Source organism: Canis lupus, chromosome 3, assembly GCF_011100685.1.
Source record: "Canis lupus familiaris isolate Mischka breed German Shepherd chromosome 3, alternate assembly UU_Cfam_GSD_1.0, whole genome shotgun sequence".
NCBI lineage: Eukaryota > Metazoa > Chordata > Mammalia > Carnivora > Canidae > Canis > Canis lupus.
The window spans coordinates 73,229,609-73,245,420 of record NC_049224.1 but is presented as its reverse complement, the minus strand read 5'-3'; the positions used below and the strand labels follow the sequence as shown (position 1 = coordinate 73,245,420).

General features: G+C 38.6%; 1 protein-coding gene across 1 annotated transcript in view; it reads right to left on the bottom strand.

The window, feature by feature from the left end:
- Window positions 1–576: 576 nt before the first annotated feature.
- Window positions 577–15,812, bottom strand: part of PDS5A (PDS5 cohesin associated factor A) — a 151,360-nt gene continuing 136,124 nt past the window's right edge. The window contains 2 exon segments of the mRNA NM_001313809.1: window positions 577–3,999; window positions 11,803–12,155. Coding sequence (NP_001300738.1) covers window positions 3,996–3,999; window positions 11,803–12,155 — 357 coding nt within the window. The 3' untranslated portion in view covers window positions 577–3,995.

Here is a 15,812-nt window from a genome sequence, read left to right as displayed (position 1 = left end):
GCTAGTTCTTCTAACGGCTCAAAATAGTTTTTCCAGTGTGAGCCCCTGCCATATTGTGTACCCTTCAATGTTCTGACTGGCTTCCACAGACTTGGACCTTGTTCCTTGTATGTATAAATGACCTCCAGTTGATTGCTTTCCAAGCTTCTCCCATAATTGGACACAATGTTATTTCCTAAAAGGAATGGATTTTATTCAAAATGCATGGTCTTTGCTAGAGAACAGGAGTAACTAGAGAATGAGGGTAAGTAAAGGGCCTTCAGCTGGCGATCAGGATTGATAAATATTATTTGAAAAAGACCCCCAAATTGAAATCCTGATCACATCTGGTCCATATTCCTTAGAAATGGGACTCACATGTTCCTGTTGGCCTTTCATTTCTTTTTTGAGAAAGTGCATGCACAAGGGGGGTGGGAGGTGGACACAAGGCGGAGGGAGATGGACAAGTAGACTCCGCGTGCAGTGTGACGCAGGGCTTAATTCCAAGACCCCAATATCATGACCTGAACCGAAGTCAGATGCTTAACCCACTGAGCCACCCAGACGTGCCATTGGCCTTTCAAATAAGACACAAAATGAAGTAAAGAAGGTTTATTACTCTTATGAAATTGAAAATTTAAAGCTCTGGTTTACAGGCTGAGGAGGTGTGTGATTATGCACATTCATTTCCATTGTTCTACAGTGTTACTGTCTTACAGCGAACTTCTTGTGAGCAATGCCATCATTGTTGAGGCAGGCTGCAAAGCTTGTTGTCAGACTGTTAGAGACTTGTTGGTCTCCATTGGTTTCTATGAACAGTTTATCCACTTGAATAGTGAAGACAGAAACGTCTTGACAGTACAAATATCAAGGTGTAGAATGATAATCCCATGGAGGGTGAAATACAGAACCAGGCAGGATAGCTAGCTTTCTTATTTCTCATTCTGTCCATTTCTTATTTCCAATACATGTAATCTGCTTGCTGTCCATCAGTTTTTAAAATAAATGTGCATGTCCAAAATTTGCAATAAATAGATGTATCATAGTATAAATGAAAGGCCACTTTTAAGTTCTTGGGTTAAAAAGGAACTTCTAACGTTTCCCAAATGTTTATCAGAATTTATCATCTATTATGCTCTCCCTCAGTCACTGTAGGTCAGATCAGAGTATGTAGCCAAGAAGTTTGAAGGGTTTTTTTTTTGACTTATGATTACATTTGATTTCTCATGAGGATATGCAGACTCCAGATTTCAAACAGAAAATATGCAGATATTTTATCAACTTGTGACATACCAGGGGGTACATGAATATTCAGGGTTCCACACTACTATATAATGCTGCATTTCTTGGTTTTATTTGAAACAATGCATATTTTTAGCATTTTATGGTAGGATTTTACACTCATCATTTACACAAATTACAAGGTTCTGCTTCAAGTCTTTAAAAAATTTTTTAAAAATTCAGCCCATGTGCAGCACAAGAATATGCAAAACTACTTTACATTATACACACTTTTTATCAAAGGAGATACAAAATTCTGGCTTGTAGTTTTAGACAAATACAAGAAGCTTCAAACTAGACACAAAGGGTTAACATTAATTCTCAAATATAAGTCTGCACTTTGTGTTGTATTTCTCTGAGATGTGAATATCAAATTCCTAAGGGATTTAACATTTTCCTTTTTCAAAGGAAAACTGACAAATGTCCCTTAAGTCCCTCCCCCATCATCTCAATCTTTTTATCATCCTACTCTCCCTTCCCTTAGTGCCAGATGCTTGCATCACATTATGAAACCAGAGGGGCCATTTACATACACCTGCGGACCAGATCCTTTTAGCTAAACTCCTCTCCTGCAAAAATCAATGCAGCCACAAACAGATGCAAATGGGTCTGCTACATTGTTTAATAGCACTAGGTAATCTAGTCAGCTGTGATGCTGAGTAATCAAAAGGAGTTGAAAAAGAAGGTCCCTACCAGTGTGCTTTTTTTATTGGTGACAGGTCAGTGGCCTTGCGAATCAAGTTGTCTGATGCTAAGAGCACTTTAAAATCTTTCTAAATATACACATCCACTGTTTGCTTGAGGGACTTCTCTGATGCTTATGCATAGATATTCTTTTTCAGCATGTTGGAGGCAATATTTTATACTTCTAAAGGGTAATGAAGAGGCAATAAGAAGAGCAGGGCTTTTCTTGCCCTTTTAAAAGGTATTGTTTTCTATCACTTGTATTCACTGTTCCCTAACCATCATCTGATACTTACATGTGTGTACATGCATATTTGAAAGAGTTACCCATCTTTCACTGAGTCAATATACAGCCAACTCTTGATTATCTAGGAGATCATACGTGACATTTACTACTAGCAGATTTCACATTTAACATAACCTTTTATTTTGACATTACTCACATTCGCTGTTTTACATGCCTGTGGACTATAGCGTCTCAAGACGGTTCTAGTGCACGTGTCGTTTATGTCTTCTGACCCTCCTAGGAACGTGCAAGGCAGCTGAGTGAGCACATTCAGTTATGGTTTTGAGAAAGAGCCTCAAATGAAGACTGGGGGGCAACAACTCTTGAGCATGAGGAAGGATCAATTACAAGTTCCTCCTGAATCAGCTCTTGTAACATACTTGCTTTCATTCAGTTTAAGATTTAAATTATGACTGCAACTCAAAATCTGAGGCACAGTCACTGTTTTATAGATAATGGAGAGTTGACTGTAATCATGTTCTTTATGACTTTAGCCCTTTCACATAAAAAGAAACAAAACATAATATGATAAAGAGATTAAAAAAGACTACCATATGACCTCTAGAAGCATTTATTTTATGCAAAAAACTTAAATATGATTATGTGTACACAAAAAGTGCACACATCACCTATGCTGAACAATGCCAAGAAACAATATATCGATGCAACAGTTGTCTTCTAAAATAAACATAAAAACTGAGCCCAGACTGGCAGACAAAAAGCAAAATACTTAATTCCCAATAGCACAATGCTGAAAATTGATGGCAATCCTAAACACCTCCAACTTTCCTTACAAAGCTGCCAAAGTCCAACTATTTAAAAAAATTGACTTTTTTCTTTACATCAATAATAAAAATCTGATGACAAACATTATAAAACCAAATGCTGGGCAGTCTTTACTCCTTTAAAATTCCAAATATTCCAACATAATCACAGGAGTAAAAACCATTTTAAAGTGATATGCTTTATGAAACAAACAACAATATGTACATTTATTGCAAATTATATTAAACTAAAATGGAGGGGAAATCAAAATATGAAGTGATATGAAATCAATAATAATCTTAATTATTTTCTCACTCTGATAAAAATCAGAAAGCAACATTTATAAAATTGCCACCACATCACTTTTCATAGCAGGGAACTGAAATCTGTACATCTCATTTTTGCAGAAAAGTAGGCAGGCAGAAAGAATTATACATAAAAGTTTCCAAAAGGAAAAACAAAGAAATATTTAATCTGATCTCTTTTCTTCTAAAAAATTAATTCAGTAGACTTCTATTTTTTTCTTGTGTAACACGGGAATTCCTGGCTCTAAAATTGATGAATTTTCAGTGTCAGTGTAAGGACATCCTGTTACTTTCCTTAAAATAAAAACTGCAGCATGGAAATTAATGGTATATTATGCCTTTAAACTCCAGATATGCAGGAACTGGAACCAAGTGTTAAGCAATTTGCTTAATTATTGACTTTTCATAAGAAAAGTCTAGGGGGGAAGGGTAGAATAGAGTTGCTTTTAGCCTCTCTCTCTCTCTCTCTCTCTCTCTCTCTCTCTCTCAAGAGTTTCTCTGTACATTTCCATCAAAGGACTTGTGGTCATGTGAAAAGGAAGTAATAGTTTCTTTCAGTTTTCAAGGCAGAAAGTGTGTTCTGAAGTTAACTTCATTTTCTGTTCAGGGACATTGTGAATCCAAGTTTTTGCAGAAGCTGGAGTCTGTGCTTCTGTTTGGCCTTCATTTTTTCCCTTTGCAAATGAGTTTTCTTTTTACCTTGGGGATGGGAATAGAAGAAAGCAAAGTTAGAAAAGATGCAAACAGGAAAACAAACCAAACCAGAATTACTTCATTTCTACAGTTATTATCTAAATATCTCAAAATAGGGCAGCCCGGGTAGCTCAGCGGTTTAGCGCCGCCTTCAGCCCAGGGCCTGATCCTGGAGACCGGGAATCAAGTCCCAAGTCGGGTTCCCTGCATGGAGCCTGCTTCTCCCTCTGCCTGTCTCTGCCTCTCTCTCTCTCTCTCTCTCTCATGGATTAAAAACAAAACAAAACAAAACAAAAAAACTCAAAATATTTTTTCCAGTTTTCACGTGAGACCTTTACTTATTTTAAGGAATCTTTCTCTAAACTACATATAAACACAATATACCAATTAAGTTTTTATTTTCAACCATTAGGTGCTGCTATCCAATGGCAGATTTGCTTACCATAATAAAACAATAGAAGCTATTTATTTGAAATAACTGCAATTTGTTATTACAATTATTTCAAAATGGTATTACAGAAAAAAAGGTACTGGGCACTTATGGCAAAATGAATTTATATAAGTAGCAAAAGAAGTTCTAACTTCCAAACCAGGTAAACACATACATTTTACTTTTCTTAAAAGCTTCTGAGAGAGAGACAGAGCACAAATGGAGGGAGGGTCAGAGAAAGAAAAACTGAAGAAGAAGCAGACTCCCTGCCGAGCACAGAGATCTCAGGACACTGAGATGGTGACCTGAGCCGAAGGCAGGCGCTCAACCGAGCCACCCAGGTGCCCCAAACACATACATTTTAATATGCTTAAAACAAACAAACAAACAAGGAGGAAAATTTACTTTAATCCTGTGAAGAGGTTAGAGGAATGAAATCCCCACTGGTCCCATTTTCCTCGTAAGGAGAGAGAGTCTGATCTCTGGAAGCATAAGCATGGGGAATGTGGTCTCTCTCTTCTCTCCCCTAATTCCTCTTTGGAAAGAGAAGAATCCATCGAATAGGTGAGGGGCGAGGGGTGGGAGGAACTAAGCATGCTGGGCTTGTACTCTCCTAGATTTGTATCTTTTGCTTCCAAAAGGGACATTCTGGTTTGCCTGTGGTTCAATTTAGAGGCAAGGCATTTGTAGCCGCCTGGCCTGTCACTTCCACATTTTTTGTCAGCCGTATCAGTATTAAAACTGTGTCTCCGGGACACCTGGGTGGCTCAGTGGTTGAGCGTCTGCCTTCAGCTCAGGGAGTGATCCTGCGTCCAGGGATTGAGTCCTGCACTGGGCTCCCTGTGAGGAGCCTGCTTCTCCTGTGTCTCTCAAGGATAAATAAAATCTTAAAAACCACCTCAAAACCAAAAAAACTGTGTCTCCTCCTCAACAATTTCAAACTTGGGAGAAATGCAAGGGAGATATTTACCTGTATTCCACTACATATACATTTTATTAAGATGACAATGCTTGAAAAACAAGCTAAGTGATTAAGATCTTATAGAGACTTAATTTGTTATGATATATAAAGCAGATTTAATAATATGATATCAAAGAATCCTCTATAAGTTGCTATTGCACCTTTGGAAAGCTTCCATTTACCTCATACCTCAGTATGTTCCTGGCTGCTCTCACAGACTTTTAAATGATCTAGATCACTGAAAGAATATGCTAGATTTTATTCTGTGTCACAAAGTGAACTGCCATCACATCAAGTACCTGGCTTCTAAAAGATGTCATACTAGTTTGATAAAATTCACCTGCTACTGAAACTGAGTAAGTATTCATATCAAACTAATATATGATTAACATATGAGGATACATACTTAGGGGTTCCTATAATTTGAAGATATGAATCTATTACATGGTTACATGGTACCTATGTACCATGGTACATATGATTAACATATGAGGATACATACTTAGGGGTTCCTATAATTTGAAGATATGAATCCATGTAATGACAGGAAACTGAGTATACAAATCAGCACAGGAAATAGGAAATTCTTTGCTTAAAAAATAGAAATTCCAAGATTCTTGAACACTCCCACACTAAGCATACCGAACAAAACATATATATTTTTAAAATATTTTATTTATTCATTCATGAGAGACACAGTGAGGCAGAGACACAGGCAGAGGGAGAAGCAGGCTCCATGCAAGGAGCCCGATGCAGGACTCGATTCCAGGACCCCGGGATCATGTCCTGAGCCGAAGGCAGACACTCAACCACTGAGCCACCCAGGCGTCCCAGTGAACAAAATATATTCATCAAAGATGGGAAAATAATAGTCTGCTTTCCTATAGATAATTTCCTTATATTTAGTTTCCCCAGAAGTCCCAATTTTTTTTTTTTTTTTTTTTTTTTTAGAAGTCCCAAATTTAAGCACGGTTTCTCCACTGGTGTTTCCTGATAATTTCTTTGTAAGAACTTTAAGGCCTTAAGTCTAATAAAACATACTGGTGAATCAGCAGACCTATGCAGACACATTTTCAATGCAAAATGTTTGGAATTGTTTGACATCTGGATAATAGCTCAAAAACAAAAAGGAAAAACAAATTAACTTTATAATTGAAATGATGATCTACCCTTCACTCAAAACTCAGAAAGCCAATGTTAATTATCAGGTTATCAGATACGGTTTCCTGACCATAATACACAAATGGCTAATTATTATAAATAGGGTAAATTCCAGGAATTTTCTCAAAAGTAGTAACAATTCCAAATATAGCCTCTGAAAGGTGATGCTAGCATAGCTATAGATTGGCTACCTTGAGGAGATTCCTACTCAGAAGGACAAAGGAATACATGGAGTTAAGAAGATTAGGGTAATGTCAGGGGGGAGAGGCTCTTTTCAGCTGTTACTGTGAAAACCTGTGGCCAGAGCAGGACTGGACCATCTGAGAAGTGAGAAATTATGCAAGTGAAAAGTTATGAAGAATAATGCAAGGTTAAGAAAAAGATTGAAGTGCCTTTGTGAAATTAGAGAGCAGGGGCATAGAGAAGCACTAGGGGTACTGGGCCTTATTTATCAAAGTCTTACACTCAAGCTTTGAGTCCAGGGGTGAACAACTTCAGTGCAGCAATTTAGATCTCACTCCACAATGCAAAGCCTTTAGGCTAGGCTTTGAGTTACCAAGGCAATGAGTATCATTCTGGAGTCATCCTTGGCTCACAGATTTAGTGTTTGATGGCTCTCAGGTTTGGCAACCCCATTTCTTTTAGTAATTAGTTGGTTGAAATTTTAATGACAACATTAACAGGATGATTCAAGGTGTTGTCCTAGTTTTATAATGAGAACTGTAATCGTATGGCTTTAATCTGTATGTAATCATCACCAGGTCTCAGGAAAATTCAGGTGGGATGTCAAATCAATCACAGGTACTACTTGCAGTTAATGAAAAGTATGTTTACTTTTATTTATTTTTTAAGTAAACTCTATGCCCAACATAGGGCTCGGCCTCATGATCCCGAGATCAAGAGTGGCATGCATTATCGCCTGAGCCAGCCACGTGCCTCAATGAGAAGTATGTTTAGAGTCTTATAGGAAAGTGAAAGCTACAGTCCCACCATGAAATAAAAATAAAGCTGGTACTGTCAGGATTTTGATGGTTTAACATTTCTCCTTGAGATAGTTAAAATATCAGCTGAATCGCAAATAAGGAACTTTTGTTTTGATGTATCTACTCCATGATTTGGTGGTAACTACACAGTATCTTTTATATCATTACACAGTATCTTTTACATATTAAGAGGAAAAACAGGGGATCCCTGGGTGGCGCAGCGGTTTGGCGCCTGCCTTTGGCCCAGGGCGCGATCCTGGAGACCCGGGATCGAATCCCACATCGGGCTCCCGGTGCATGGAGCCTGCTTCTCCCTCTGCCCGTGTCTCTGCCCCTCTCTCTCTCTCACTGTGTGTGACTATCATAAATAAATTTAAAAAAAAAAAAAAAAAAAGAGGAAAAACAGGACTCCTGGGTGGCTCAGTGGTTAAGCATCTGCCTTCCGCCCAGGGTGTGATCCTGGGGTCCAGGATCGGGTCCCACATTAGGCTTCCTGCATAGAGCATGCTTCTCTGCCTGTGTGTCTTTCATGAATGAATAAATATTAAAAAAAAAAAGGAAAAATAGAGTTCTGAATGTTCACAGTTTAAAAATGTTTCAAAATGCTGTGTAAATTAAGAGAACCCACCACACTGAGGTGGTTACTAAGGGATGCGCCTGGATTCGAAGCTTTGCTCTGCAGGACACTGGCCAGGTGCCCTGAGACAGTAGTCTGTTTGGGTCTCCTTATCTTTTTTTTTTTTTTTAATTTTTATTTATTATTTATGATAGTCACAGAGAGAGAGAAAGAGGCAGAGACACAGGTAGAGGGAGAAGCAGGCTCCATGCACTGGGAGCCTGACGTGGGATTCGATCCCGGGTCTCCAGGATCGCGCCCTGGGCCAAAGGCAGGCGCCAAACCGCTGCGCCACCCAGGGATCCCTCCTTATCTTTAATATAGGGTTATACTTACTTCAAACTGACTGCTGGCAAGGCAAATATATAGTTAACAACCTTTCCCTATCATTACTATTATTTATGTTGATATATAGGCCAAGGACTACCCCAAGTATCTTCCACACATTATTGTACCTAACTTTCATCAGTCTGACGATGTTGTTAGCATTAGGTGCTTCATTTACTTTAAGTGTGCCGTTTTCAAGAATATCTGATCTACTGCTTGGTTTGTTCCTCTCTGATGCTAACATGCAGGGGCTCTCGTAAGAAGTTAAGCTGAGAATGATACAACTTACCACAAAGAGGGGTTTTAAGGATTTAATACATTAACAAGGAGCTTAGAATGGAGCCTGGCTTATAATAAGTACTATATTAGTGTTAGCGATCATTATTCCTATGTAGCAGTTTTTTGGTGTAAAATTTATATGACCTAATATTTATCATTTTAACCATTTCTTTTTAAGATTTTATTTCTTTATTGGTGAGAGACACACAGAGAGAAGCAGAGACACAGGCAGAGGGAGAAGCAGGCTCTTTGCAGGGAGCGTGATGTGGGACTTGATCCCAGGACCCTGGGATAACGACCTGAGTCAAAGGCCGACGCTCAACCACTGGGCCACCCAGGTGTCTCATTTTGACCATTTTAAAGGACATGGTTCAGTGGCATTAAGTACATGCACAATGTTGTACAATCATAGCCATTTATTTCTAGAATGTTTTCATCTTCCCCAAATGAAACTCTGTACACCCACTGAACACTAAAACCTACCCCTCCTCGTCCTGGCAACCACCATTCTACTGTCTGTCTCTCTGAATGTGATGGCTCTAGGTACCTCATATAAATGGAATCGTATAGTATTTATCCTTTGGGGTCTGGCTTATTTCACTTAGCATCATGTCCTTAACAGGTGTCAGAATTTCACTCTGTTTTATGTAGTACTTAAAAAAAAATTCTTATAATTTCCTGTATCAATCAACAGACCTAATGTGAAACTCTTTTGGAGTTGACAAGCTAGGGAAATAAACTCTGTGAGGGCAAGAACCTCAAAACTATCATTTTGGATACATCTGTATTGTCAACACCCAGCATGATGCGAGCATTCTTATCAGTTGAGTATTTGTTGAAAGAACGAATGAGAAGTACCAGGAGCAATACTGATGTGCCTATAAGGCATTCAATTCTATGCAAGAGGTGATCATGAGCAGTGATCTTTCACTTTCAGCTTTTCACTTTCAGTGAGTGAGCTTTCACTGAATAGTTCATCAGGATTCCAAGCTGAAGTCATAATGCTAGAATGAGAGGGCAGAGTTGTATATTAGGTTTAGGAAAAGGTAAAAGGAAACTTGGGAGGAAGTTTCAGAATGTACTTCTATGTTTTGTTCAATTAGTAGCAGACAGTTCAAGCAGAAGTTTCTGAAGTATGTGTGCAAAATATCTGATCTATTCTACTGAATTAACACAGTAAACATTGTCATGAACATCTAATTTAACCATCTAACTTCACTGAGAATATAAAACCATCACAGAACTTGTTTTGACTAACACAGTCCCCCCACCCCTCTCAACCTAACAGCCAGCATACTTGAGACTTCTAAGGTGCTTTTTCACTGAAGACATTTTTAGATTTTCAAGAAGGCTCAATGCTATTTTTAACCAGTCCCTGGCATGTAAGCCATTTTTGCTGGTTTAACGATACTGAGGTACATGGTGTAGCAAAAGCAGAGCAATGGGTTTTACAATGCCCTAATCAGAGACAAGGTCTGGTTGCTATTGAAAACATTTTCAAGGACCAAGTAAGTAACTAGATATTTTGCTTAGAAGGCAAAAAGACAGTAAATGAGAGGTAAGGTCAGGTGGCTCAAGTGGCCTATGTGTGATGATCAGTACTAATAATGGAATGGCTAAAACAGAATTTCAGAAATCCTTTAGAAAATTCTGGCCATCTTGAAGGAAACTGTTCAACTTTTGTGTAACTGAAAAGTGTATTAAGGGGTAGAGAAACTAGAGTTCAATGATTACAACGATAACTACTTATTCTGTGAAAGGCACTTTTTTAAGTGCTTTACGTTTACTGATCCACAGTCCTTTGAAGAAGGTATTATTATACTGTCTTACTGAAGACAAAGAGGAGGTTGAGGTTAAATAAGACATTCTAGGTCAAAGATCCAGATCTGACGAGAAAAATAATACATTTGCCCCCAACTGCTTTCAGTACTACACTTATTAGTCCATAAAACTACAAGTGAGTAGGAGAAACATCCATTACTTAGATCAGGTTTGGGCCTGGATCTGCTCCCATGAGATGTTGTAAAAGGTAGCTAGAGACAATTAAAATGTAAGAAAATTTAACGTGAATGGTAATTTAAAAAATGTACTTGTTAACACATATGCTTCAGGCAACACTGTACTTTATAAAAATACTGAAGCAGGATGGTAAGATCATCCTGAGATGATCAAAACTCTTTCCTAGAAGAAATTCAGATGTTTGTCATCTAAGCTCAAGGGGAGATGAGTTAGGTACAGATATACAAGGAAAAAAGCAGAGGGCAGGCCAAGTGTGAAAGGAGCCAAGTTCCAGGTCTCCCGCTGGAACAGGACCATTACAGGGTAGAGAAGCTGAAGTCTCAGCCTAGGAATGATCAAAGATGAGCAGCTGTGAGGTTGTTTCACTGGAGATTGGGGGTGGGGTGGGGTAAATTGTTGATTTATATTAAAATTAACTCTAACAAGAGGAATTGAAGAGCAGGATATACCTGTTTGTGTGTCATGACTTCTGTCTTCTGCTTTCTGAGACCTTTTTACCCAAAAAGGTAGCCCTTTAAATTAAGTAAAGCCCATGTAACTATGTGAAGGATACCAAGCAAAATATAATACCATCCTTGCTAGTAAGCAGAAATATCACAACACGATATCCTAATTAAAAATTAACCAAAAGAGGGATCCCTGGGTGGCGCAGCGGTTTGGCGCCTGCCTTTGGCCCAGGGCGCGATCCTGGAGACCCGGGATCGAATCCCACATCGGGCTCCCGGTGCATGGAGCCTGCTTCTCCCTCTGCCTGTGTCTCTGCCTCTCTCTCTCTCTCACTGTGTGCCTATCATAAATTAAAAAAAAAAAAAAAAAAAAAAAAAAAAAAAAAATTAACCAAAAGAAATAAGATCTCTCTTCAAACTGGCTTCCCGGAGGTTATGAGATCAAAATAAATGCCACTATAACCTACTCAGGAAAACCAAGGGCAGTTTTCAGTCTCAAATGCCTAGGTGTTTGGGGGTAACCGGCACACACTAAGAATAAAACACAATGTCTAAATTAACAGTTCAGAAAGAATGGTGTCCATTACCTTTGTAAGTCAATCTGTCTCTCTGCTGGTACTGCCTTTTTGGCTACATCTTGCAGTTTGGGTGCTTTGGCATTACCTGCTTCCAGACCCCCAGGGCTTTCCTGACTGACCGCAGCTCTCTTTCTTCCCTTGCCAAGAGGTTTGTTTATGTCATCATTTTTGGTTGCATTGCCCTGAGATTCAGACTTGGGTCGGCGTCCTCTCCTGGGTTTTGAAGGGGCAGGTGGTCCTGATTCGTCTACTTTCTCATCTGTTTTTTGTTGGATGTTCTCTGTACCAGCTGCTGCTACACTTCTCTTCTTTCCTCGGTCACTGCTGATGTTGCCCTGGGTAGTCTGATCAGAATTAATCTCCTAAAAGAGCACAAAAGAATTCTGTAAATGCAAATTGCTTAAATATCAATAATCTGTACTGGAAAGTAGTATTTTTTTGAAAGTATTTTTGAGTAGCTGGAATTCTAAGGCTTCTAATGAACTGCTTGCTTATAGAGTCCCTTGTAGAATGCAAACTCCTTGAGGGTAGGGCCTGAGAGCGGTGCCAATCATGGGGCTTGGCACATATAATGTATCTAATAAATGCTTATTGAAGTGTATGGTGGTATACATACTCAGTTTTGCTACCACATTCATTCTATATGAAAAGGTCCTTTTAATCGATGGTATGCTCTATATTTATCTAAACTTTTTTTTTTCTTTTAAAGATTTTATTTATGCATGAGAGACACAGAGAGAGAGGCAGAGACCTAGGCAGAGAAAGAAGCTGGCTTCCCGCAAGGAGCCCAATGTGGGACTCATTCCTGGACCCCGGGATCACGCCCTGAGCTTCAGCTGCTCAACCAATGAGCCACCCAGGTGCCCCTAAATTTATCTAAACTTTTTAAAAAGGGGGAGCATGTTTGCATAATTGAATATGCTCTTTACCTATGATGCTTTTTTGTCTAGAATAACTTCTGTAATTCTATGACACAAAGTTCTTCAATTTCTCACTCTACTCATACATTCTAATTTTTGTCATTTTTGCTGTAATCATTAACCTTCTACTGTTTTCTGAACATTTTTTCTTTTTAGTTTACTAAATATACATATTAATCCAACACGTTCTAGTCAAAGATCCAAATCCAAAACTGTTTTCTGAACATTTTTTCTTTTTAGTTTACTAAATATACATATTAATTCAACACGTTCTAGTCAAAGATCCAAAGACACAAACCCAGTGTCTTTGTTCAAAATAATAAAATCCCATTTTAATATGACAGATATAATGGACTTTAATAGTTTTTAGAATCAAAAGTGACTTTTATACAAAGGTTATTTAGGAATAATAATTTTAACTGATTAAAGGAAAACAAACGAGCACTATCATTATCCAAAAAATCAGTCTATATCTTTCCAATTAATTAATTTCCATTTCCCCTGGAAAATCTTTTCAGAATATCTGAGTAAAAATGATAAATCTTTTATGTTTCATGAAAACTCATGAAAGTAGTAATTTCAGTGAAAAAATTTCACAAGTCAGTGTTTTACTTTAGGGTTTATTTTACTGTGTGTGGTTTTTTTTTTCTAAGATTTTATTTATTTATTTGAGAGAGAGCGAGAAAGCACAAACAGGGGAAGCAGCAGAGGGAGAGGGAGAAGCAGGCTCCCCACCGAGCAGGGAGCCCAACATGGAGCTTGATCCCAGGACCCTGGGAACATGACCTGAACCAAAGAGGCCCAACCGACTGAGCCACCCAAATGTCCCTTATTTTAATTATTTATCTTACTGTTAATCTTCATTTTAAGAGAAAGGATAATACCTGAAAGAGCAAGAATAAGGTCATCCACCATAATTAAACTGTAAAACACCACAGAATGGGTCAGAGAAGAAAGAGGCAAAGTGTCAGCCTGGGGAAAAGACAGTGATTCTAGGATGACAGAAGGGTTAACAGGATGACCAACTATTATTAACCCTGCAGTTGGAAGCATTCATTCAACTGAATGCCTAGCAGGTACAGTGGCTGCTGAGCACAGATCAGGGAAGAAAACTGACAGTGTTTTTGTCCTTATGGAGATTAGCACGGTAGTTGCTAATTTTTAAAAAAGCAAACATTCAAGTACAAAATATCCCAAGTACTCAGAGATTAAAGAACAGGGCACTGATTTTTCAGGGCATGAAAAAAATCAGAGGGAGCCTCAATTCTAATTGGCTTTTAAGGAATATTTTTTAAAAATATAAAAGCAGGACATTCATCACGTGAGAAGTGCTGTATGCTATACAGAGAAAAGAGGACCATTAAAGTATCCGAAGAGGGAAAGAACTTGGAAGAGACAAGGAACGTGAACTATGAGGGGTGATAGGAGAGGGATTCAAGTTAAGGTAGGAGAAGAGCACAAATGCCTTACAGGACAGGTGAAGAAATCTGATTTCATTCTAAGTGCTCATGTAAATCACCAAAGGACTTTCAATAGAGGACAAATTTAATCCAAATTACATTTTTAAAAGATAAAATTTGTTGCTGTATCGTGAATGGATTGGAAGGGAGCAAGAATATTAACAAGAAGGTAAAACTACTACAGCCATCAGAAGTTAAGTTAGGTAAGAAAAAGATCATTTAAAAATGGGTAGATCTCAGGTGTAATTCACAAGGTAGTCAACAACAATACTGGTATAAAAATGTAAATTAATATAGTGGGGCATTAGTTTTGATTTTTGGGACTCAAAGAAATGAAAAAGAACCCTAAAATTTGTTATTGGTGGGCATATAGAGAAAAAAGTACTTACACCTTGATGAATAGCAATGTCAGGTGTTCCACTTTTTCAAGGAAGCAATATAGAAATATCTAAAATCTGTAATACATTTTACTCTTTGACTCAGCAATCCCACTACTAGGAATTAAGTCCATAGAAATAAAAATCACCAGTAAATGTCTGATGCACATTTAATTTTTAATGTAATATTGTTTGTAGTGGCAAAAAAGGGGAAAGGAAATATATACACATACACACACACAAAGTGTAAATGCTAAAATGGGGGAAAAAGACGACTTTTTAAAAGTAAAAAGATTGCATTAAAAATCCTGCACATAACTGTATTTACACATTTATGAATATTATGTGAATATATAATTAAAGAACTTATGTATAAGGCAAAGGAAAGGGGAAACTCATTGGGCAGCTACGGGTAGGAAGAAAAAGAAGATTCCTTAAGGACAACACTGGCAACACTGCTTGCCTGAATCCATGGGATACGTTTTGTTTCTTTTTCCCTTACCCATCCTTCATATTACAATTTGATTTCTCTCACAGTGTAAATAACAGGAGAGAATGTCCCAATTTTTTTTTTTAAAGATTTTATTTATTTATTCATGACAGACAGAGAGAGGCAGAGACAGAGGCAGAGGGAGAGAAGCAGGCTCCATGCAGGGAGCCTGAAGTGGGACTCGATCCTGGGTCTCCAGGATCACAGCCCAGGCCGAAGGTGGCGCCAAACCGCTGGGCCACCGGGGCTGCCCCCAATATTTTTTTTTTTTTTTTTTTTGAGAGAGAGAGGGGAAAGGCAGTGGAAGAGTGGGGAGAGAGAGCTTAAACAGGCTCCACACCCAGCCCAGAAGCCAATGTGAGGCTTGACCTCACAACCCCGAGATCATGACCCGAGCCGAAATCAAGAGTCAGACCCTTAACTGACTGGGCCAGCCAGGTGCCCTAAGAATGTCCTGATTGTAAACACCCACATCTAGTTTGCTGGGTAATTTTGATTTTTACCATATTTTAAAAAAGATTTTATTTATTCATGAGAGACAGAGAGAGAGAGAGAGAGAAGCAGAGACAAACGCAGAAGGAGAAGCAGGCTCCATGCAGGGAGCCCAAATGTGGGACTCAATCCCGGGACTCCAGGATCACGCCCTGGGCCGAAGGCAGGTGCTAAACTGCTGAGCCACCCAGGGATCCCCAAGACTGTTTAATTCTATAATAGAATCCCACAATAGTCAAGTCTATTGGTTTCTGAATTCCAGAGTTTGGTAGTGAGAGGC